Genomic DNA, 21,565 nt, shown 5'->3' with positions numbered 1-21,565 from the left:
GCTTCTCCTGGGACCCGGAGCCAAACCGACACCAGGAGGCATGGCCGCCACTCAGCCACTCACTCCCGACTTTGCGGCCTTGGGCGAGACACCGCCTCTTCCCCTGCCTCAGCGTCTCCCCTTGTACAGGGGACCGCCGAGGCCACCGAGCCCTCGGCAAGTGGGCTGAAGGCTTGGAAGGGGGCCCAGCCGACGCAGAGTCCCTGCCAGGCTGCACGTGCCTGGCGGGCGACGAGGCTTTCCCCGCGTCTGCTCTGTGTCACTCTCACGAAAACCCACCCAGTGACGGGGAAATTAGGTGGAAAATGACAACTGTGGGGGGCAGGGTACGGGGCCGCCAGCAGGGCGCCGTGTGTGAACTCGCCGGACAGCAAGCTCCTGAAACAGTGAGTAGGGGCATCCGGGCCAGGAGACTGGAGGCCAGGCCTGGTCTGGCCCACTGAGTCCAGCAGGATGGAGGCCCAGTCCAGGTCCTGCGGAAGGGCTGAGCCTGCCCGCCGCTGGGCTCCAGGCTGCTGTGAGACCGCAGCCCGCCTTCTCCCTGGGCGGGGGGAGGTACGGGGCGAACTGCGGAACTTCAAGCCCTTCCAGGCTCTGACGGCTGGGACCCGGCGGGTCCGGGTTTGCGGGTCGCACCCTGGGGCTGCTTCCAGGAGGTGGCCTCAGCCACGGAGGCGTGAGAATCTCGCTCAGCACCTCAGAGGGACTCACAGGTGCGCGGGGGAGGCGGGCTCGCCAGGCGCTGGTGACGCTGGGCGCGGCGGCGGGTGTGTACCGCGGCCAGACCCAGGCAGGGGAACTGGGCCAGGAGCACCCGGCACCCACGCCCGGAAAGGACCGGAAAGTGTCGCAAGCAGCTTTCTAACGCGGGCGCCTTGGTCTGGTTCGCCACCCAGTTTTGCAACCCTCAGTTCAGACGGTGACGTGAACCGAGGGCCCTCACCACACCCAGCCACATGCTCCTGCCCAGCGTGGGTCACACCCGAGAGGGCCTGTGGCAGGCGACGCCCCACTTTGCCCGCCTCCCACCCAGAACAGCCCTAGTGCCCGAAGCCCGTCCACCATCACAGGCCTCTGCCGTCACCCACGGGGCGGGCCCTCTGCCGTCCACACAAGCGGGTCCGCAGAGCACGGTCCTGGCTCCTTCGTCTCCAGCTACCCCGGTCGGGCACCCAGAGGCCACATGGCCCCACCTGTGAGGAGGGAGCCCCAGGGTGACGAGGGGAAATGTCCAGAATGAGGCCGCTGGTCCAGGCCTGGGCCCAGGAGGAGCTGGAGGCTGAGAGATGGTCGAGCCATGAACTGGCCCAGGGCCTCCGAGAGGGGCTTGGAGCCAAGATCAAGGTGGCCCATCCGGCTCCCAGCGGGGAGGGGCGGTGAGCCCTCCAGTGGCTCCCGTAGGGGCAGCTACCTCACCACGAAGACCCCGCCCTCGTCCGGCCGCTCGCTTCCCCAAGACTCCAGCTCCACGTGCATCACGCATGGGGCAGGGTTTGGGCACATGGATTCGGGTGCAGGGAACACAGTCCAGTCCATAGCATGGAGACAGAGACAGGGAGGGAAGGCAAGCCAGCTACGGGATGTGGCAATGAGCCAGTGGCCTCCGGGGCGCCTGGGGGCGAAGCGCACTGGAGACCCTCCGAGGAGCTGTGCGGCACGAGCTCGGCAGCGCCTTGCGAGGCAGGGGGAGCTGGGGTGTCCATGCGCAGCGCCCCCTCCCCCCCGCCCAGGCTGGGGCTGCCCCGCGTGAGGCCGCGCCAGCGTCCCGGGGCGGGAGGGAGCTGCCAGGCCGAGGGGCAGCGACACACAGGCAGCAGAGGCGGCCGTGACCGGTCCCGCGAGGCTGCAGGTGCCCTCGGGCGCGGCGGGGAGGCGGGCAGGGCGGCAGCACCCCGGCCGCCGGCATGCGGGTGGCAGAGGTGCGCGGCAGCCCCAGCGCCCGCCTGTCCCTCACGCGCCCTGCGCGCCCCGAGGCCTGGCGCAGTCGGGGAGCGGCCCATGCGGGGCTGCAGGGAGGGGTCAGTTCCTCTCTAAAGCCCGGAGAAGGTGCCTGCTTTGCTTCAGGAAGCACCGAATTAATGTCGCACAGGAGGTCCCTGACTCTGCATCCGGCCCCAACGCGCCCCCAAAACATCGCATCCTCTCACTGCCTGCCACCAGCCCCCACGGGCCCTAACCACGCCCTCTGGCTTCGGGTCGTCTGTGTGTGAAACATGGGGCTGGGACGTGGGGGTCCCCGCCCCTGGGAGTCAGCGGGCCCCGGGCGGTGGTCTCCGCCTGCCCCTCCCTGGCCGAGCTCTGCTGGGGCCTCAGCTGTGCCCGTCAGCGTCCAGGGAGGTCAGAGCCCCAGGAGGAGTGTCCCCACACCTAGTGTGGAGGTCAGTCGCTCACCCGCCCCGCTGGCCCTGCCCTGGTGGAAATGGGCTCTGTGTGCTCAAGGCCTCTGTCCCCACCGGCCGCCTGGCCCTGACCGTCCCCCGACCGGGCGGGGCTGGCCTCCCAGCTGCTCCTCCAGCTGCGCTCGGAGAAAAACAACTTTTCCAGAGTGGCCAGCTGCCCCCATTGTGCAATCTTCCGGGATCTCGACCGTGACCCCACACAGCTGGGTTCCCAGCCCGCCCCCGACTCCCTGCCCTGGAGCCTATACACGGGGCACCTACAGGCAGTACCTGCAGGAGAAACACCCATTTATGCCTGGGGGGTCCCTCCATAAACCGCTGGGACCCCAAGGACAGAGCTGGGGGAGTGTCACAGGTCCCCATGCTCCAGAAGGCCCATTCATCAGAGGTGGAGACAGGCCAGAGAAAAGGACCTGGGGTCACACGCGAGCTCGTGGCTGGGCTCCCGGTGGGCCGGGCTCCTCGCGTCCCCTCAGGTGGGACGGCAACAGACCGCTGCAGCCACAGCTGTGGCAGGACAGGAGTCTACAGCCCGGGGTGTGGGGCGGGGCCGCGAGGGGAGGCTCCCGTGAGCAGCAGACCTGCGGACCTGCGGGATCAGTGAGGTCCTTCCGGAGACCCTCCCTGCCCCCTCTGGGACTCACAGATCCAGAACGCGGTGACCCACGAAGGAAGTGCCGGAATGGGATGGGTGGGATCTGGGGACTGCAGCAGGGGCGCCTGGCACTGAGGCCCCAGCCGTGAGCCGTGCCAGGGGGGACGGGCTCGGCCAGCCTGCCATACCCTCCCCGGCTCTGCGTGTGAATGCGGCATCCTGCCCCCGGCCACCGTCCTCCCCGCCACCCCGCAGGCAGCCAGACGCTCATCGGCCCCACTCGGAGCCCCGAAGGCTGCCCACACCTGGTTCCCACCAGCCATCCCTCCCTGGTTGAAAAACGGCCCCAAAGGTGTCCACGTCATAACCCCCAGAAGCTAGAAATGTCACCTCACGTGGCCAAAGGAACCTCGCGGCCGTGGTCGGATGAAGGACCCTGAGGTGGGAGGTTACCCCGGCCTCTCCCGGTGGCCCCACGGGCCCGGCCGCAGGGTCCTCATCAGAGGGGGGCGGGGCGGGGCGGGGGCGTCAGGGGAGAGGACGGGGTGACAGAAGCAGCGGGTTGGGTGACTCGCGGGAGGGGCCGGTGAGCACAGGGCCTTCCGGAAGCGGAAGAGCTCTAGCCTCGGCAGCTTTATCGTCTCACGTTTACACTCAGAGGCACGGCCCCGACCCCGCCGGGACTGACTTTGCACGCCACGAAGGCGAGGCCGTGGGTCCCGTTTCCGTCTGGACAGCCAGTCGTCCCCTAGGCCATCGATCCGAAAGGTGACCCTTTTCTCCGTCGTCGGCCGAGCCCCCTTACCCGTGGGGGTCCCCCCCAGACGCCCTGCTTCCTGTTGCTCTTTGCCTCTGCTCTTCTTCGGTCTTCGCGATGTCACTCGATGACGTATTCCATCACTCGGTGCAGTGACGCTGCCCACGCTGTTCCTCCCGCGAGGGCGCCTCGCTGTTCCCGACCGCATTTCCCTGCAGATGGTTCGGGGTAAGTTTATCAAGGCGGTTGGGGTGGCACCGACTCCACGGACCCGTCGCGAGCGAGGCGACGCCTTCGTGAGATCCGGGCTTCTAATGCACGAACGTGAGTATGGCCCACTTGTCTCAATTGTCATTAACGTCTCCAATAATGTTGTGTCGTTTTCTGTGTAGATTTCTTACATTGGGTATTATAAATGGTAGCCTTTAAGTACTTTTTATTTTCTAACTGTTGTTGATATGCAGACTATTTTTTTTTTATTATTGTTCCTGCTTATAACTTGATGATTTTTCGTGCCGGCCTCACATCCAGCAAACTTCCCAACCCCCTAGTTACTTCTGACCGTGAATCTGCAGGTCGTTGTGCGTCTTCTCCATGCTCAGTCGCATCGTCTGTAGGTCACGAGTTCTGTTTCTTCCTTTCCCATCCTAATACCTTTTACCTCTTCTTCTTGCCTCACTGCACTGGCTGAAGACTCTAGTTCAATGTCACGTAGCAGTAACAGAAACCGACGCCTCAATCTCGTTCCCAATCTTGAAAGGAATGCTTTCAACGTTTCACCACTGAACACGACATTCGCTGTAGGTGTTTATAGTCACCTCTTTACCAGCTTAGGAAGGTTCCCTTCTATTCCTAGTTTGCGAGGAGTTTCTATTATGCGTGAATACTGAATTTTAACAGAAGCTTTTTTCTGCTTCTACTAAAACGATCGAACGATGTCTTTTCCTTTGTTCTGTGGATGTAGCGAAATCCATTGATATCGAAATATCTTGCCGACCTGGCATTACCAGACGAAACCTCCTCTGACGCCGATGCATTACCCCTTTTTTAGTGTTTTGCCTGAGATTTTGGCGTCCATAAGTGCAGCAGGTCTGTAACGTTCCTCCTTCTTGACATTCACGTTGGAGTTTGCTACAAGATTATTCTGACCTCGTTTTATGACTCGGGCTGCGTTTACTCTTTCTGTCGCCTGGGAGGGTCTGTGCAAGATGGGCGCGCTTTGTCTCTTGAACGGGGGGGGGGGGGGGGGTTGCTGCCGCCTCCTGCCTCAGGCCTGGCACCACGGTCGGCCCAGTGGGAAGCTGCCTTTTTACAAGAGCAACGGCACCATGCCTCGGTGTGCATTTTTATACTGTATTTGGGTAGGAAGCATCGATACGCTGGGTCATCCAAGGGCTGGGCTGTGATCTGGCCTCGGTCCGCAGGACGCCGCAGCCTCTGCCAACAGCCCGTGTCATTCCTGAGCAGAGCCATTTTCTATTTTGGGGTCTCAGAGCGGACCTGCTCACGGATGGGATCCAAGTTGGCCACTAGTTTGACAATATGTTTGCGTTTAGAGCTAAATTGGGTCTAAAAATCGTTCCAGGAGAGGGGGCTGCCAGGGCCAGCATTCTGCAAGGCCAGCGGCAGGTCTGGGGGCTCAGGATGGGGCCCCGGCCCAGGATGTGAGGGGGTCACATACCAGACCCTGCCTGTGGCCTCTGGGGGCCGCCATCCGACCGCGCCTTGCCTTGACCCCAGGGCCAGATGCTGCCTACTTGAGGGGCCTGGCTGGGGTGGCTCCTTGGTCCACCCCTGCCGTCTTCCCTGTGAGGCTGAGCCCCTCAAGGACGGTGCTGGGTTGGGCGAGGCACTTTTACCTGCCTGGTGCTGGGCTGCGATGCTTAATGAGAACTTTGGGTTCAAGCCACAGTGGGCAGGCCCGGGGATCAGGGATGGTAAGTGACAACGACCACAAAGCTTAGGGAAAGAGCAGGTCCACAGCAGGCCCGGGCACGGGGACGTGGCAGCTCACGCACTACGGGAGGGTGACCTCCTCATAGACAGTTTGACTCTGTCCATCTATTAGAGAATCGGATGCTCCTCCCTTTGACCCAGCAATTCCGCCCCTCAGGATCCACCCTAGAGAAACCGTTTGCTCCTCCACGAGGGAGAGGGAGCTCGGGACGCGGGGCGGGGCAGGTCCAGCGCATCGGGACCGCACTGCGGGCCCAGGAAATCAGGGAGGGCTTTCTGGAGGAAGCGGCACAGGAGCCGGGCCTTGAAGGCCCAGCACGGTGTGAGGGGCAAGTCCTCGATGGCCCTTGGGCCTCCTCGGGGTCTTTCCATGGCGCGGAGAGTCGACCGTGAAGAACTGTAGTTGGATTTCCTGACAATATCTGCTCTGTCATCTACTTTAAAGGCCTTTTAAAAGAAAGGACCCTGCTGGAGAAATCACCCTCTCCCAGTCCATCCGGACCTTAGAAAGCGGGGGGGCGGGGGAGGGCTTTCCCAGAGTTCCCTCTCTGCAGATGTGAAAGGCAGGGGGCCCAGGCCCAGGATACCTGGGCTGGACTTCACTGCAGGGCTATCGCCCCGTCAGAGTCGGGGGTAGGGGGCTGCCAGACACCGGAGAGGAGACAAGTGACAGCTGGCCCTGGCGGCCGTCCCAGAACGGCCACTGCCCCCCGCGCCCACAAGCTTCTCCTCACCTCCGCGTCCTTCCTGTAAATTTAAAAAAAAAAAAGTTTACTGCCCTTTTCTGATGTTAAAAGTAGCACATGTTCATTGCTGAAAAGCCAGAAGATGAAAGTCAGTTGTGATGTCAGCGCCAGGATCGGCCTGGGCCCTGGGCAGCCGGACCCCAGGTGAGAGCAGACTCCGGGGAGCTCCTCGCCCTCTGCACGGGACGGGCTCCGCCGGGCGCCGCGCTCAGCTGCAGCCCTCGGGTTCAGGACGCTGTCAGGCCTTCCAGGCCTCGGAGTGGCCGCGTGGCCCAGTGGACACGCCTCACGCCTCCTCGTGGCTGTGAGACCTGTCGCTCAGGTTACCGCTCAGGCCCCCGCCTCCCCATCTGTCGGAAAGGCGCCCTCTCTGCATCACAGAGTCCTTGCGAGGAGTCGCCAGGCCGCCCTGGGTCAAGGGGTCAAGGGCTGTGCACACGGTGTGCCCACAGCCCCCCAGAAGCTCCCCCCACCCCCGTCCCCTCCCCCGTGGCGAGGCAGGCCGCCGGTCCAGGTGCGTCCGGGCCAGGAAGGCAGCGCCCCCGCCTGGCCCCCACAGCCTGCCTGCCGGCCCCTGGCCGGCCGTGGCTGCAGCTCCCGCGGCCGGCACACCCGGCGGCGAGCCAGCGTCTGCCCGCACGGGTCCGGTGCCCGGTGACGAGTGCGCAGAGCAGGAGCGGCTGGTGCGGAGCAGGTGGGGGTGCGCCGGCCCCCGCCCCTCCCCCACCGGCGCCGGCAGCCCCCACCTGTGCAGCGGGGGCGGGAACCCCGGGCTGGCCTCCTGGCCCAGGGACAGAGGGGAGCACTCCTGGGCCGCGGCCAGCCGGACGGTTTGGGGGAGGTGTGGAGAGATGAGGTCACAGGGACGGAGGGCGCCCCTTGTTTACCGTGAAACACCCACGGCCAGAGCTGCCGCCCTGGGGACACACAGAAGGCCCTCTCCCCGGCATCTGCCCGGGCACCCCGGGACCCCCCAGATGCCTTCGCCCGTCAGTCCCACCTGCCCCACCCCCGTCACCCAGAAATCACTCTGGACACGGCTGGCTCCCTCGGGGCCCCCTCCAGGAAGTGCCCACCTCGGGCAGCCCCCGGGCCTCTGCGTACGGACTAGCTCCTCGGCCCAGCGGGCGCCGGCCTCTGCGCCCCCTGCTCGGGGTCCGCCGTCCCCAGCCGTGCCTGGCTGCCTGCAAGAGACACTCCAGGCACGACCCTCACTGCAGCAGGCGGCCCCCAGGTCACCTGGTTTGGCCCCCGCGGCCCGCCGGGCCTGGCTCAGGGGTCCTGCGTCCTCGGCCAGGGTCACCTGGTTCGGCCCCCGCGGCCCACCGGGCCTGGCTCAGGGGTCCTGCGTCCTCGGCCTGGCCCTCCCCCACCGCCTTCCTGGAAGGCGTGCCCCCGGCGCGCTGATGGGACTTGTTAAAGTGTGACGGTCCCACGAGGACTGTGGGGCGTGATGCGGCCAAGTAGGACGGGGCTGGGGCGGGGGCTGGGGCGGGGGCGGTGACCAACCTAACGAGAACCAGAGGCAGCTGCCTGCCCGTCCCCCCCCCCGCCCCCCCGGCGCCCCGGTGTCAGCGCTGGGCGCGGCCACGGGCGTCTGGGCCCAGCTCCTGGGCAGACTGTCCAGCAGTGAATATGAAGACCTACCGTGTGCTGCGAAGTGCTCATCCAACCGCGTCTCGCTGTTGGTTTAATTTTCAAAACAGTTTTCTCCTCCTCACTTTATAGACGAGGAAACCGAGGCCAGGGACGGGCTCCTTCGCTAGGTTATACCACTGTGGAGGTGGCCCTGTGGCCTCAGCCTTCTCACGGCTGCTCGTAGCCAGGACAACCCCACTCAAACCCAGGCAAACTGCTTCCCTCGGGGGGTCACTACAGCAGGGCCCCCCCAGACCCCCATGCACCCCCCACTCCACTCTGGGTTGGGGACGGGTGGGCAAGCGCTCTCGCTAGCTGAGGACCACGCAGGCCCGGGAAGGGCCTGACGCGGGGCCGCCGGGGCCGGGCGCGTGCCGGGAAGGGCCTCCTGCTCCACAGCGGCCAGGAGGGCAGAGGGCTGATGGCGCCGAAAGCTCCGCCTGCCACGGGCCCACTGCGCGCTGGGGCCTTGACTCTGCGACCCCGCACACGCCCAGCGTCCTCACGGCACGCGGGCCCAGCAGGGGAGGAGCCGGGCGTGACGAGCTGCTGGCGTTTTCGTTCCCCTCACACCATAACGTCCCAGCAGCTCCACACGAGATGGGCTGGACGGGGACATGAAGATTTGTGTGTCAGATTGTTCTGGGGCTTTGTAGCCACCTGTGACCACGCGCAAAAAGGAGACTTGCTTTTTTTCTATTGGAAGGACACGGGGGTGAGGGCCAAGCAAGACTGAGCAAAACTTGATTTATTTTTACCTTAAGTTTTGAATAGATACTACAAGAAGGAAAGGTCACGTGTAAAGAATTAGGAGACAGAATGGCTTTGAACTTGACAATGGCTATGCTGGCAACTAGATGATGATGGACGATTCCTGTAAAATTGGTTTCTGCCTGTATTTTTCTGTAGGAAAATGACTTTCAAACTAAAATTCTATACCCAGCACAATAGACTGAGTTTTGGGTCTCCCCCAAATTCATATGTTGAAACTCTGACCCCTAATGTGGTGGTGTTTAGAGGTGGTTAGGTCACGAGGGTGGAGCCCTCACGAATAAGATTAGTGCCCTTACCAAAGAGACCCCAGAGAAACAGCGAGAAGACGCCCCCTACGAACCCAGAAGCAAGCTCTCGCCAGACACGGAATCTGCCAGCACCTTGACCCTGGATCCTCAGCCTCCAGAACCACGAGAAACACGCTCCTCCCGTCTGCGCCGCCCTGTGAGAGCGGCCAGACAGACGGGGACGACCCGCCAAACCGCCCATCACGCGCGAGGACAGATCGGGCCCCCCTCGAGCCCTCGCGATCACAGCACCTCTGGTCCCCTGCGGCTTTCTTAGAAAGCCAACAGAGTCCCTGCTCCGCCAAATGAGGGAGTCAGTCCAGACCAGGGAAGACACACGACTCTTGACCTGTCCACGGGTCTGGAGGTTCAGACCAGAGGCAGACGGTTCGGTGTTGAAGTAGAAGTATATTAAAAAAAAGAAAAAGAAAAAAGATACAATAACATAGCAACTGACCAGTGTGGCAGGGGGATCAGGCAGCAGAAGTAATCGCGGTGCGTGACTTAGCTCTGCGGTTACGTGTCTACCTCGCGCCAGCGTTCCCTGCCTGTCGCGGGGCGCGCGCGGGGAAGCAGGGGTGGGGGAGGGGAGGGGTGGAGCGCGGGGACGCGGCTCCCCTCCGCCAGGGAAGCCGGCAGATACCCGCCAAGTCGGAAAAGCAAGAAGCGCCACACAGACGTGTCTCTCCGGAATACAGACATAAATACCAAAAGGGTTGGTTTAGAGGGAAAAGAGAGGGCGTGGTGGCCCCTGGGGAGGACCCGTGGGAGGGGGCGGGGCAGAGGGGCGGGGGCTGCTGGAGTTGACGGCCAGCCTGGGGGGTTATGGACCCCTCGGGTTACACGGATGCACAGAGACAGCCCGTGCTCAGGCTCCAGGGAGCTGTGCCCAGGAAGGGGACGGAGACCCGCCCGGCCGGGAGCGGGGAGCGGGAAGGGGGGGAGCAGAGATCTCAGAGACCACCAGGTAGGTGTGGGGTGCTTGCTGGGAGTGGGCGGGTATCTACCTTCCCATCCACGGCCCACAGGGAGACGCTTGGCCCTTGCTGAGCTGAGAAGCGGGGCCACAGCAGCAGAGGCCGAGTGAGTGAGGCCGGGCCGCCTTCCACACCCTGCCAGGAGAGCCCTGAGGGCAGGGGCCGCGGACCGGGCCTGGGCGGACGGGCGGGGCTGCTGCTGGCGTTGGGAGCCGCCGGCCCCGCCCCCCGCCCCCCCCCCGCTGTGCCGGCCCCGCCCCCCCTGCATCGGCTGCAGATGTCAAGCCAACGCTGACTCTTTCTTCCCATTCGAGCTACAGGGGGGTGAGGGCCAAGACTCATTTGTATTCTGAGAAAAAGACAGTGTTCTGGGCCCTCTGTCCTCAGTGCGGGAACAAACGCCCCTGAACGCGGGGCCGGGCGCAGAATCCCGCTCCCAGCCCGCACGTCCGTCCCTCGGGCTCAGGGCTCGTTCCCGCCACAGCACGGGCAAACCCTGCACTCCTGCACAGCTGCCCCCCGTGCGCCCCTCAGCCCAGGCCAACGCAAGGGCCGCAAGGGCCGTTTGCCCCCCCATCCCCCCCCCCCCCCCCCCCCCCCCCGTCTCCATCCTAGACGCTGCACCGCGTCTTCCCACCCGCGGGAGCTGAAAGGCGGAGCTCGGCGCTCACTCCTTTCTCACGTGCAGTCCGCCAGCTGGCTCCCAGTGCCACCCGCGCGCAGATCTCGGGCCTCGCACCTCCTCCACAGGGGGGCCTGCGGGAGCCCACGGAGGAGGGGTGCTGGCTGAGGGCTCAGGAGGGCTCCCTGGCGGAGGTGTGGCTCCTCTGAGGGGGTCAGGAAGGACTCCTCACCTCCCCACTGATGGGGACGCAGCTTTAAAGGAGCATCTGCCGAGGGCTGGGGTCTGGCCGCTCATTGCTGAACCCCGGAAGCTAGCAAGTACCCAAGCCATTAAGACCTCCGTCCAACAACTACTAACCGGACACTTGTCACATATGTAAGAGGCGCTAGGGACCCAGAGGAGAGAGCCACAGAGCTGTGGTCCGGCCACATCAGTGAGAGCCCACGCCCGTGGGACAGGAGCCGGCCGCCTGGGTCGCAGGGAGCTCCTTGGGGGACGAGGGCCGTGTTGGAGGCAGAGGCCCAGCGCCCCGTGTCCTCGGAGGGGCGCAGCAGGACAGGGCTCGGCCCTTCGCAGCTCGCTGGAGCCAGGAGGGCGGGGCTGCTCGGAGGCGACGCCTCTCAGCGTGGCCCTTTGCGCCGTCCCCACTTCGGATGACAGCCTGACGGCCGGGCGGGCGCGCGTCCCGCTGAGACCCGCTTCGCGTTCCGGTGTTTTCCTTTTTAAGAAAAAACAGCCGCAGGGCCAAGAGGGAGAATGGATGTTTTGGAGAAACTGCTGATACTACAAGCCCGGCTTACAAACCCGCGGTCAGGCCCCAAGCGGCCCCTCCCGCAGGGCTGCCCACGGCGGGGACCCTGCGCACAGGCTGGGCCGAACCGCCCGTCCAGGGGGCGGCAGCTGGGTGACAGCCCCACGCCGTCGGGCGGAACCGTGTGGCCCCCGGCTAGGCTCCCAGAGGTCACACAGGGAACAAACCCCTGTGCGTTAGCCTGCGAGGCCGCCGCACCCAAGACGCGGACAACGGCGGTGCTCTGGGCCCCTGCTGGAGGCGGGGAGCCCGGCCGGAGCAGGCGGGGGGGACCCCGAGGCCGCCGTCCTCTACGCGGCTGACCGCTGTCTCCATGTGCTCACGTGGCCCTCAGCGAGTCCGTGTCCTGTCTCCTCTGATTAGCACAGAGCTCGCGCTGGAGCGGGGCCCACCCGATGACCTCGCCTCACCTTGGTCACCTCTTTAGAGGCCCCAGGTCACACTTGAGCTGGGGTCAGGGCTTCAGCCCGCAGGTCTGGGGGGACACGGTCCAGCCGTGTCACCTTGGGGGGCGGCTACTTGGAGGATGCGGGCTGAGAGCGAGGCGGAGGGGACCGTGTGGTCACAGCCTTTGCTGCACCCCTGTCCTCAGAGGGGGCCAGGACGGGGCCTTCCTGCAGCACCCCCGCTGCCGGCCGGGCCCACGGCTGCCCCCGCGTCTCTGCGGGGTCCTCCTGCCGCCGCCGACCCGCCCCCCGCCCGGCCGCCCGCATGCTGACAGGACTTTTGGGCAACGGCGGGGTTTGCATCCACAGCCCACGCCCAGCGTCCTGTGGTCCTCTCCCCGAGTTCAGACATGGGAACGGAACGCAGGCCTTGAAAACATCCCCAGTCCCCGTGCCCCGCGAGCGAGTCCTCTTGGGGACAGCCCTGGTTCCTTTACGGGGGCCGGAGGGGACCGGCGGCCTCTAGTGTCCCCCTCCTGGTGATGTGCTAAAGATTCCAGCTGCAGTGACAGGGCAGGATGCGCGGTGGGCTCTTCTCTGGCCGGCGCGCTCCCGCGAGCCGCAGCGCACGCTGAGGCCCTGAGGCCGTCCCGCAGCGCCTGCCTGCTGCAGGCGGGGCTCCGCCCAGGCGCACCCCTCCCTCCACCCAGCACCCCGTGGGGGGCCCGTGAGAGGCGCAGCAAGGGGCTGCCCGCGCCTGGTCGCGGGACGGGGAGGCTGCCCCTCCCCGGTGCAGGCCACACTCAGCCCCCCGCGGACAGCAGGGGCGGGCGGGGGGGGGGGGGTCCGCACGGGCGCCAGCACAGCAGCGCGAGCCCAGTGTGGGGACGGGAGAGCCCGTGTCTCACGCCGGGAGGGGCGAGCACCCCGCTCGGCGGCACGGTGAGGCCGCGGCGGCACACTCCGCCACCGGGCACTGGGGCCGAAATGGTCCCCCCGCCCTCCGCAGCACCCGGAACCGCCCGGCCGTTCCCTCACTCGTCATCCCTTTATTCGTTGTTTATTCCCTGCGTTCGTTCACTCGTTCGTATTCATCCATCCGCCCTCCACCCATCCGCCCACCGCCGTGGGGCACCCCCGTGTGTGGCCTACGCCGGGAGCTGGGAGTATGGATGCTTCAGACTTGACCTCAGTGAACTTCCAGATGGGTGGGAAGCGCCACCACAAAGCTGTCAGTGGCGTCCAGGGGTCGGGGAGCCGGAGGTGGGGGAGGAGGCACCTCGCTAGTCGAGGGGGCGGGAGGCCCCCAGCGCACTGGCAGCACTGGCAGAGGACTCGCGAGCCAGTTCGCTCCTGAGACAAGCCGCAGGGTCTGGGCAAAGCGGCCCGGCCGTGACAACCCTCGTCCTGTGACGGGACACCTGGGAGACACCGCTGTGACTCCAGCTGGCAGGGCCAGGACTCCGGCAGAGGGGATGGCCTCGGGGACCCCGACCGGCGTCAGTGGGCTCCTCTGACTGACTTAGATTCGTGCTCGGAACCGACCCGTCTACACCGCCGAGGGTCTGGGTCACCATCTCCCTGGAAGCAGGCACAGAGAGGCATAATGGACGAAACAGCCCCCCAAAACACGAAGGGTTTGTTTAAAACCAAGGAGACCACCCGGCTGGAGGGGCGTTGCATTCGGGGGGCTACTGCCTAGTTCACATGGCAGCCCTGACCCTGCCCAGGCCTGCAACGTGCCCGGCCTGGAGGACACAAGGCGGCCCAAGGACATGCGGGCAGCCCCGGGCCGGGCTGCCTCTGCTGTCTGGCCCGCGGCAGTCGCCTAGCCTCTCAGGGTCAGATTTCTCGTGTATAAAACAGGCACGACAGAACGAGTCACTTCACACGGTTGTCCGAGAGTCCACAAGATGGACAGAGTTCCAGCACGCAGTAAATGCCCGTACAAACAGCCGCTACCCCGAAATGCTCCTGGCAGCTGTGTGTGCGCGCGTGTGTGTATGTGTGCATGGACATGTGTGCGCACGTGTGGTGTGCATGTGCACTTGTGCATGTGCGGCGAGTGTGCGTACACATGCGTGTGGTGTGCACGTGGCGTGTGCGTGCGTGTGCATGTATGCACGTGTGCAAGTGCATGTGTGTGCACGTGTGCCCCTTTTCCAGGAATGAAAGCTGAGGCTTGGGAAGCAGCCACACACACGCCCCAGAGCTGGGAACTTGGTCTTTGAGAACGGACGTTGCCCACGCTTCCCGAGCTTGGAGGTTCTCAGGCTACTTCGAAACGGGAGGGCCATCCTCACATGTTCAGCGACACTGTGCCCCGTGAGTGCCTGGGTCACATCTGCCTGCCGGGCTCCAGGGTGCCAGGCTGGGAGGGCACCCAGGCTGCCGACGCCAGCACCCTGTGCCCTCCAGAGTGCTAGCTCCACACGAGAAAGAAAACAGATCTTTCTTCTCCTTAAAAATCTGAAATGATGTCATTCAAACAACCTACAGGGCAAGAAGAAAGCTGCCGATGGACTTTATTCACGCGGCGAGGCTGTGCCGGAACCACCCCAGAGGGCCCGAGGCCGCGGCCCCCGCGGGCCCCCGCGGGCCAGCCGCCCGCCTTCTCGTCTGTGCAGGCAGCTGTGTGGGTTCCGTCCCCGAGAGCCAGAGCCCGTCAGGGAGACGTGGTCACGGAGGCCCGTGCGCACGCAGTGGATCAGCGCCCCTGCAGCCCGGGGCTCGGGGTCAGGGGTGGGCTGGCCAGATGCCCCAAACCCGACTTCCCCAGGCGCACTGGCCAGCCAGCCCGGGAAGGGCGGAGGTGCGTGTCCAGAAGGTTTCCGGGACCTTCCGGACCTGGATGCCAGGTCAGCGTCTTCACCGCCCTAATTAGACTGAACTGGCCGCGTGCGGGGGGGGACTACATCTTCGGACTCAGGCTGCCGACGACGGGCTTGTTGATGGAGAATTCTGGCCACCACGACGCCCTCTCCAGCACCTTGCTGTTCTGGATGACAGCATTCCAGAGGTTTTTATAGAGCTGCAAAAGACATGCACACACATCGACAACAATCGGAAAGTTTCCTTAGACACCGCTGCCCGTGGACGCCTTCGCCAAAACACGGGACGTTCTCCCCTGTCGCTCAGCACAGTCCCCCCTGTGGCCCTGGCCACCCCGGGGGCCCAAGGGCCACTCCTGTCATCCCTCCGGATACGGCATCTAACTGGCCCCCGGGCCTCGAGTGTCAGGTGTCCCCCAGCACAGCGGGCAGCGGACGTGCAGTGCCGCGATGGGGGGCTCCCACCCTGTCCGCCCCGCACCCCACACTCCAGTCCCCGCCCCGAGCGCGGCCGGGCCCGTAGAGGCCGGGCGTCTACCCATCCCTGGATAAAGCTGTCGCACTGTTGCCTGAGGACAGACGGAGGACGCCTGTCCCCCACGTCCGCTGTCTGTCCAGGCAGAGCCGGAGCGGGCAGCAGCTGCCTCAGCAGTGAGAACATGGCCCTGGGGTCAGGGGACGAGCAGGGGTCACTCCTGTCCCAGTGCAGACAGCTGGGAGACCTCGGGCAGCGGCTCCAGCACTCTGAAATGCCACGGCCCTGTGGCAATACAGGAGCGACCCAGGAACACCACCAGCAGAAGGTGCTGAGCACCTGAGTGTCCCCCAGCACCGGCATCGCCACGTGCAGAGAAGGCCATGTAAGGGACACCTGTGGACTCGGTGATGAGCACCGTAGGGTCACAGAGGACGGAGTGGGGCGTGTGCCAGGGCCCCTCAGCTGGAGGCCACAGAAGACCCCGCCGAGAGGCGGCGTTCTGTGGAGAACCTAATAGACGGAAGTGCCCTGGGCAGCGAGGGGCCCGCTGGACAGAAGGGCAGGAGCCGGCCCTGCGGGACACTTGGGAAGACTGGGCCTGGAACAGGCCCCGGCTCCACACAGGCGCATGCTGACCTCAGCACCACAGCCCCCCAGGGCCGGCCGCCAGCCCGTCTCTCAGGGGCAGGCTCTAGAGTACGATGACCTCGCCCCAGACCACCGGGCTTCTGCTCCGGTGCGACAACCTCCCGGCAGGTGCCAGCCATCGTCCCGGGCTCTGGGGTGACGGTCATCAGGCCCCACTGCGGCCCGGCGGGCACTCGACGCACGGGGCCCCAACGGGCCCGGGACGGGCCGTTACCTCGCCATCAGCTTTGGCGATCGGTGAGTCCAGGATGAAGTCGGGAGGCGCGATCACATCCACCAGGGCGACAGCATCATCTTTCAGCTGTGGGAAAACAAAAGTGATCGCTTGGCAACACGTGTCCATGGCAACTGTGGAGGAACAGAGCCTGGAGTTTGTTGCTGGACCCGCCGGCAACCGTAACCCTGGCATGAGGCCTGACTCCGGAAGCATCGTCTCCTCTCTGGCCGGCGACGGTCCCTCGGGGCGCCCCTGAACGTTCTCACCGTGTTGCTATTCACTGAAACGTCCAACGACTTGATTATTTCAACAGTTTCTTTTTTCCCCTATGAGGCAGGGACTGCGTGTGAAAGTGACGGCTGTGCAGGGCGCTAACCGGCGGCCGTCTGAGCTCCGCGTCTGAGCCTGGACTCCTCTGGGTGGCGGCCGCGCCGGCCGCCGGGAGAAGCTCTCCTCACTCTCCGTCCGCTGCACAAACTGTTCTTCAATAGGGAACGCAGAGGAGAAGCCTCCTGAGAATTTTCTTGAAATGCTAAAAAAGGTTTTTCCCTGATGATCATCGTGAAACACATGGCCTCGCCGAACGGTGTGGGGTGGGGACGGCGCACATCGCGGACGGGGAGCGGGGGCCCAGCAGAGCCCCCCCACCCCGCGGCAGACGGGACAGCCGCGCGGCTCCTGGTGCAGCGGGGGCCCAGCAGAGCCCCCCCACCCCGCGGCAGACGGGACAGCCGCGCGGCTCCTGGTGCAGACGCCGCGCCCAACACGCCCCCTCGTCCCTCGTCCTGCCTCCCGCCCCCCGTGGTCCAGATGCACCAGCCACAGCCACCCCGCTGCCAGGGCAGGCCGGCAGGCGGCGCGGTCAGAGAGCCCGAATGTAGAGGCTGCGGAGAGAGGGGGGCGGGGCGCCCCCCGCTGTGTTTCCACAAACGGCAACCTCAGGCGGGGACGTGGCAGGGAAAATGCCTCCTGCCACTGGTTTCGCTGTGCGCACAGCGCATGTGGCCGCGGCCACGTGCCACGGCCACCGACACGCCCCTGCCTCGCACGCCGGGACACTGCGCCATTGCTGGGTGCCCGTGAACGAACCTGGGAGAGGCTCAGAACCAGGGATGCGGCCGGAACACAGCGGCTCAAAGCGCCGGCCGGAGAAACGAAACAGCGCGCCAGCGTCGCCGGGGGCACTTGCTGACGTGCTGGCTGGGCTGATTCACGTCCCACCCCGAGAGCAGGGAAGGGACCGAGGGTTGGCCGCACCGCCCGGCACGGCGGCCCCAGCGCACGTGGCTCCTTAAATTAATTAAGACGAAAGAAAATACTCTCTCAGCCACTGGCCACTTCTCCAGGGCCCACAGTCGCCATGGAACGTGGTGACCGCGGGGTCACGGGGCTCCAGACGCCAATCCCTGCGGAACGCACTGGACAGAACCTCGAGCAGGGCCTGGGGCCGTCCGAGTTTTCAATAAAAAAGCGAAATCCCAAGAAGTGAATTTAAATCGGAGGCCGCGTAACCTGGACCGTGAGGGAGAGGCGCCGGCGAGGTGGCGGTGTGGGGTGCCGGGCGGGGGCGCAGGCTCTGGGACCCCCCGCGGCGGCGCTGTCCCTGGAATTGCTGACTTGAGTGTGTGTTCTCGTTATTGTCCCGTTTTGCCGAACGCTGTGAGCGCACAGACGTGGGGGGGGGGGTGGCGGAGGTCACAGCGTATCGCTGCGCGGCGGTCAAGTCACGTGCTAACACAAAGGTGACCGCAACTCACCTGCGAACACAGGGCCAGGATGGCGTTCTCTATCAGTTTACCTGCCAGCTCGCCAGAAAAGTAGCCACCTGTAAGCACAGGGTTGGTTAGCCCGGGGTCTGGTACCCGAAGTCCAAAACCACCCGCAAACAGCGATCGCCCTGAAACAGGTTTCCAAGTCAGCCCACATCGTGTGAGACTCACTGCCGCCACCCCAGCCCCGCTGAGCTGCGAGCCCTCTGCAGGGACCTGGCCGGGCCAGGTTCTGATGTCCCTTGTCCCACTGGTTCACTGAGCAGGCACCCGGAGTCGGGGCCAGGAGCTGGGGTGACAGGGGTACAGGGCCTAGCACGAGGCAGGCAAAGCACAGGATGCCAGGAGGGGTGGGCTGCCCGGAGCCCGGAGCAGAGGGGCTGGGGCCGGCGGCCGGCAGGGGCCGCGGGCACTGGGCTGTGGCCTGGGGTGTGGGGGGCTGTCTGGACCCGCGAGGGAGTGGGCGCAAGGCCCACCGCAGCCTTGCCTCCCGCACTGCAAAACAAACAATCTCCGTAGAGCCTGGCCACACACGGGACAGGAACGGAGGCATACTCTATCTGTGGCACTAACGTGTCCCGGGGCGATCAGGAAAAAACGTCTCCCCAGGCGGGTGATAATGGGACAAGTCGAGGAAGAGGTTCACCCCGCTCCTGTCTGTCTTCCAGGAGTCAGCCCGGGCACTGCCTCCTCCAGGAAGCCCCCCGGGCCCCGCGTCTGGGCATTCCTGGATGGCAGGTGCGGGCGGCGGGGCCTCACCTCGGTACAGCAGGGCCGTGTGCTGGCTCAGGGACCACAGGCCGTAGAGCGCGCTCAGCCGCTGGAGCACGGCCCGCAGCGTGGGGAGCACGCCGGGCTGGCGCGTGAGCTCGCAGAATTTCCGCAAGATCGTGAGCTCCAGGAACACCAGGGCCAGGGAGCGGCAGTGGTACACCTGGAAGCAGACGCACAGGGCCAGGCCCGCCGTGAGCCGCGGCCGGGGGCCTCCTGCACTCCAGGGCGCCGGGGCCCACCGTCCACCGACGGCAGCACACCCTGGACCCGACGCCTGCCGAGGACGCACACACACGGCGAGGGCCGGCAGGGCAGACGCTGCCGTTCTGGGTGGGCGGCCCCATCCCCCCGGTCTGCCCCAACGCCAGCATCCCTCTCTCGGGGACCCCCACGCCCAATGAACCTCCAGCCCCAGGAAAGGACGTGCTGAGCCAGTTTGGAGCGAGGTGTGCATTTCTGCCGTACTTTAATTCCTAAGGATGTCTGCACTTGAACAAGTGATGGATACTTGAGGCAAAAACCAAGCTGCAAACTGCCCCCGCGGTGTCCAGACATCGGCCGTGGGGTCCGCAGGCCTGGGTCCGAGGCCGGCCCTGGCGCAGGGGAGCCGGGCACCCTGGGCGTCTTGCTCGGCCTCGGCCTCCTCATCCGACAGAGACGATGGTGCGAAACGGCACGTTTTGGAGAAAAACGTTGTCACCTGCCTTCTGAGGCGCAGATGTGCCTGGAGGGGGTCCCCAGGCACTCGGGGTCGGGGGGGCTCCAGGGCAGGAGTGGCGAGGCTGGAAGGTGGGGTGGGGAGACCCCACTGTCCTCCTTTGCATTTCTCGTTTTGAACGTGTGTCAGTGTTATGCAGGCAAGAACTGCAATAGACATATCTTCATTGTTTTTTCAGAGAACCCGCTGTGTGCGTCCGGCTAGCGTAAGCACACAATGAGTGGCAGGTGCCCCTGGCGGGGCGGGCAGATGGAGGTTAATCAGCCTTCCTGGGGCATCAGAGGCGACGCGTGTTACGTTTCGACGAAAGCGGCGCGTCTCCCCAGAGACGGCGGTCCCCGCCCTCCGTCGACAGCACGTAACGTGGCCGCTGCCCGCCGGACACTGTCCTCCGGCCGCCTGCCCTGGGGCTGGTCCGTGGCCGGCGACTGCACGCTGCCCCTCGGGCCAGCGCGGGTTTGTGGCCGGGCCGCCCCTCTGTCCGCAGGACGCCCCAGCGGGGCGCGTGGCCGGGGTCACGTGTGCTCCCCATCTGCAGACTGTGCCCCAACCTCGTGCCCAGTGCCGCTGGGCAGCGCCCACTGTCGGAGGCGACGGCCCGCTTGTCACCGCTTCCGCGCCCCTTGCCTCGGGGGGGGCCACCCACGCTGAGGCCCACGCGCCCTCTGACGCCTGCGCGTGTGCTGCGCCCGCGCCGACTGCCCTGTGGAACAGCGCGATGTCCCTCGGGACCCTGAAGGTCCAGCCCCGGGCTCTGAGTGCGCCCGGCGGTCAGGACCGAGCCTGAGCTCCGCCCTGCACACTCGCCGACCCAGATCAGGGGCCCCTCGGGTCACGCCCTCCCTTCCAGGCCTCAGGCCCCTTCCTGTCCCTTGGCCACTCCCTGGGGCTGTGCCTCAGCTCGCGTGTGCTGGTCAGCTCTGCAAGACTCCCCAGGGACATCTGCCGGCCCGTCTTTTGCCACGCAACCCGCGGACACTGTGAGGGTCCCCTGGCGAAGGGCTAAGGAAGGCGAGCTGCCTCTCCCACGGCTGAGCCACCGCCTGGCTTCCGCCGGGACGGCCCACGCGCCAGGCGCCCGCACGGGTGACGGGCCGTGTGGACAGAGCGATGGCGGCCCCGGGCAGCTCTCGGGTCTGGGAGTGGGGGAAGCGGGGCCCCCTCTGTGCCCTCCACCTCTTTGGGGTGCCGGCTTGCACTCAGGGCAAGGCCTCCGTTTCCGTCTGAAGGATGATGATCTGCCACCCGGAGTGAGGAGTGACGTGGGACGAGCGGGTCCACAGCCGCCACGTCCAGGGGACTGAGCCTGCCTGCCCGCTGCCCGCTGCGAGGGCGGCTCCCTGCTGCCGTTTCCCGCCGCGGCTCTGACCCGAGGTGTGGCAGGTCCGGCCGCCGCTGCTCACTTCCTGTAAGCTACAGGTCCGGCGCTGGCTCAGTTGCCCCCGGCCCGAGCCCTTCCCACCACGGCGAACTGGGGGGCACGGGGGGTGACGGCGAAAAGGAAGGGGGAGCGCGGTGCGGCCCCACCCGTCGCCGAGCAGCCGCTCCGTGGGTCGGGCCCAGGCTGGCGCCTGGCCCCGCGGCACGTCTGAGGCCTCCGCGCCCAGCATCCCACCGCCGGGAACCCTGGCTGGCCGACGAGCCGGGATGGCCGGGACGCTGAGGCCCACAGTCCCTCCCACAGAGGCCGTCCCCACAGCAAACCGCGGTGCAGAGGTCGGGCTGCGGGCCGAGGTCACGGGGCTGCAGAGCTGGGCTCGCCCCCTCCCCCAGGACGCCCGGCGCACCGACCCGGCAGCCCAGGAGTCAGGCTGACGACACACCGGGCAGCGTCGCAGGCAGACACACACCTGAGAGTTGTTTTTGGCTGCGAAGTTGCTGCTCCCTGATCTCTTCTCCTGACTGAGTTTCTGGTGACTCTCTCGGAGCAGGTAACACACCAGCCACTCGTACGCGGCCAGGGGAACTGGGATGGGAACAGAGGGGACGCCACGGTCAGCATCAAACAGGCGCTGAGGACCCACCGGACGGGGTGCCACGCACTCGCCTGCACACGCATGTGCGGGCCTGCGGGGTCCGGGGGGCCGCTGTGCCTGGCTGCTCTCGGCTGGGTGTCCCGGGAGCGGCTGGTGCACGGGGCGAGGGGCCCTGGGGATTTCCTCCCCTGCCACACACGCCC

The 21,565-nt window shown here is 65.8% G+C and overlaps 1 protein-coding gene across 3 annotated transcripts in view; it reads right to left on the bottom strand.

Annotated features, from left to right (window-relative positions):
* Positions 1–14,445: 14,445 nt before the first annotated feature.
* The window catches only part of ACOX3 (acyl-CoA oxidase 3, pristanoyl), a 32,874-nt gene continuing 25,754 nt past the window's right edge, over positions 14,446–21,565 (bottom strand). Inside the window, exons 13-17 of one of the 3 annotated variants that reach the window (XM_016127134.2) lie at positions 21,237–21,352; positions 18,654–18,828; positions 17,883–17,950; positions 16,123–16,209; positions 14,446–14,982 (exon numbers count right to left, since the gene is read on the bottom strand). In XM_016127134.2, coding sequence (XP_015982620.2) covers positions 14,863–14,982; positions 16,123–16,209; positions 17,883–17,950; positions 18,654–18,828; positions 21,237–21,352 — 566 coding nt within the window. In that variant the 3' untranslated portion in view covers positions 14,446–14,862. Of the gene's footprint in view, positions 14,983–16,122; positions 16,658–17,882; positions 17,951–18,653; positions 18,829–21,236; positions 21,353–21,565 lie in introns of all 3 variants that reach the window. The other 2 variants (XM_016127135.2, XR_001594711.2) reach the window with 2 other exon arrangements.

This window comes from Rousettus aegyptiacus, unplaced genomic scaffold, assembly GCF_014176215.1.
Source record: "Rousettus aegyptiacus isolate mRouAeg1 unplaced genomic scaffold, mRouAeg1.p scaffold_m13_p_10, whole genome shotgun sequence".
Lineage (NCBI taxonomy): Eukaryota > Metazoa > Chordata > Mammalia > Chiroptera > Pteropodidae > Rousettus > Rousettus aegyptiacus.
The sequence above is the reverse complement of the archived record's forward strand: the minus strand, read 5'-3'. Positions and strand labels throughout refer to the sequence as shown.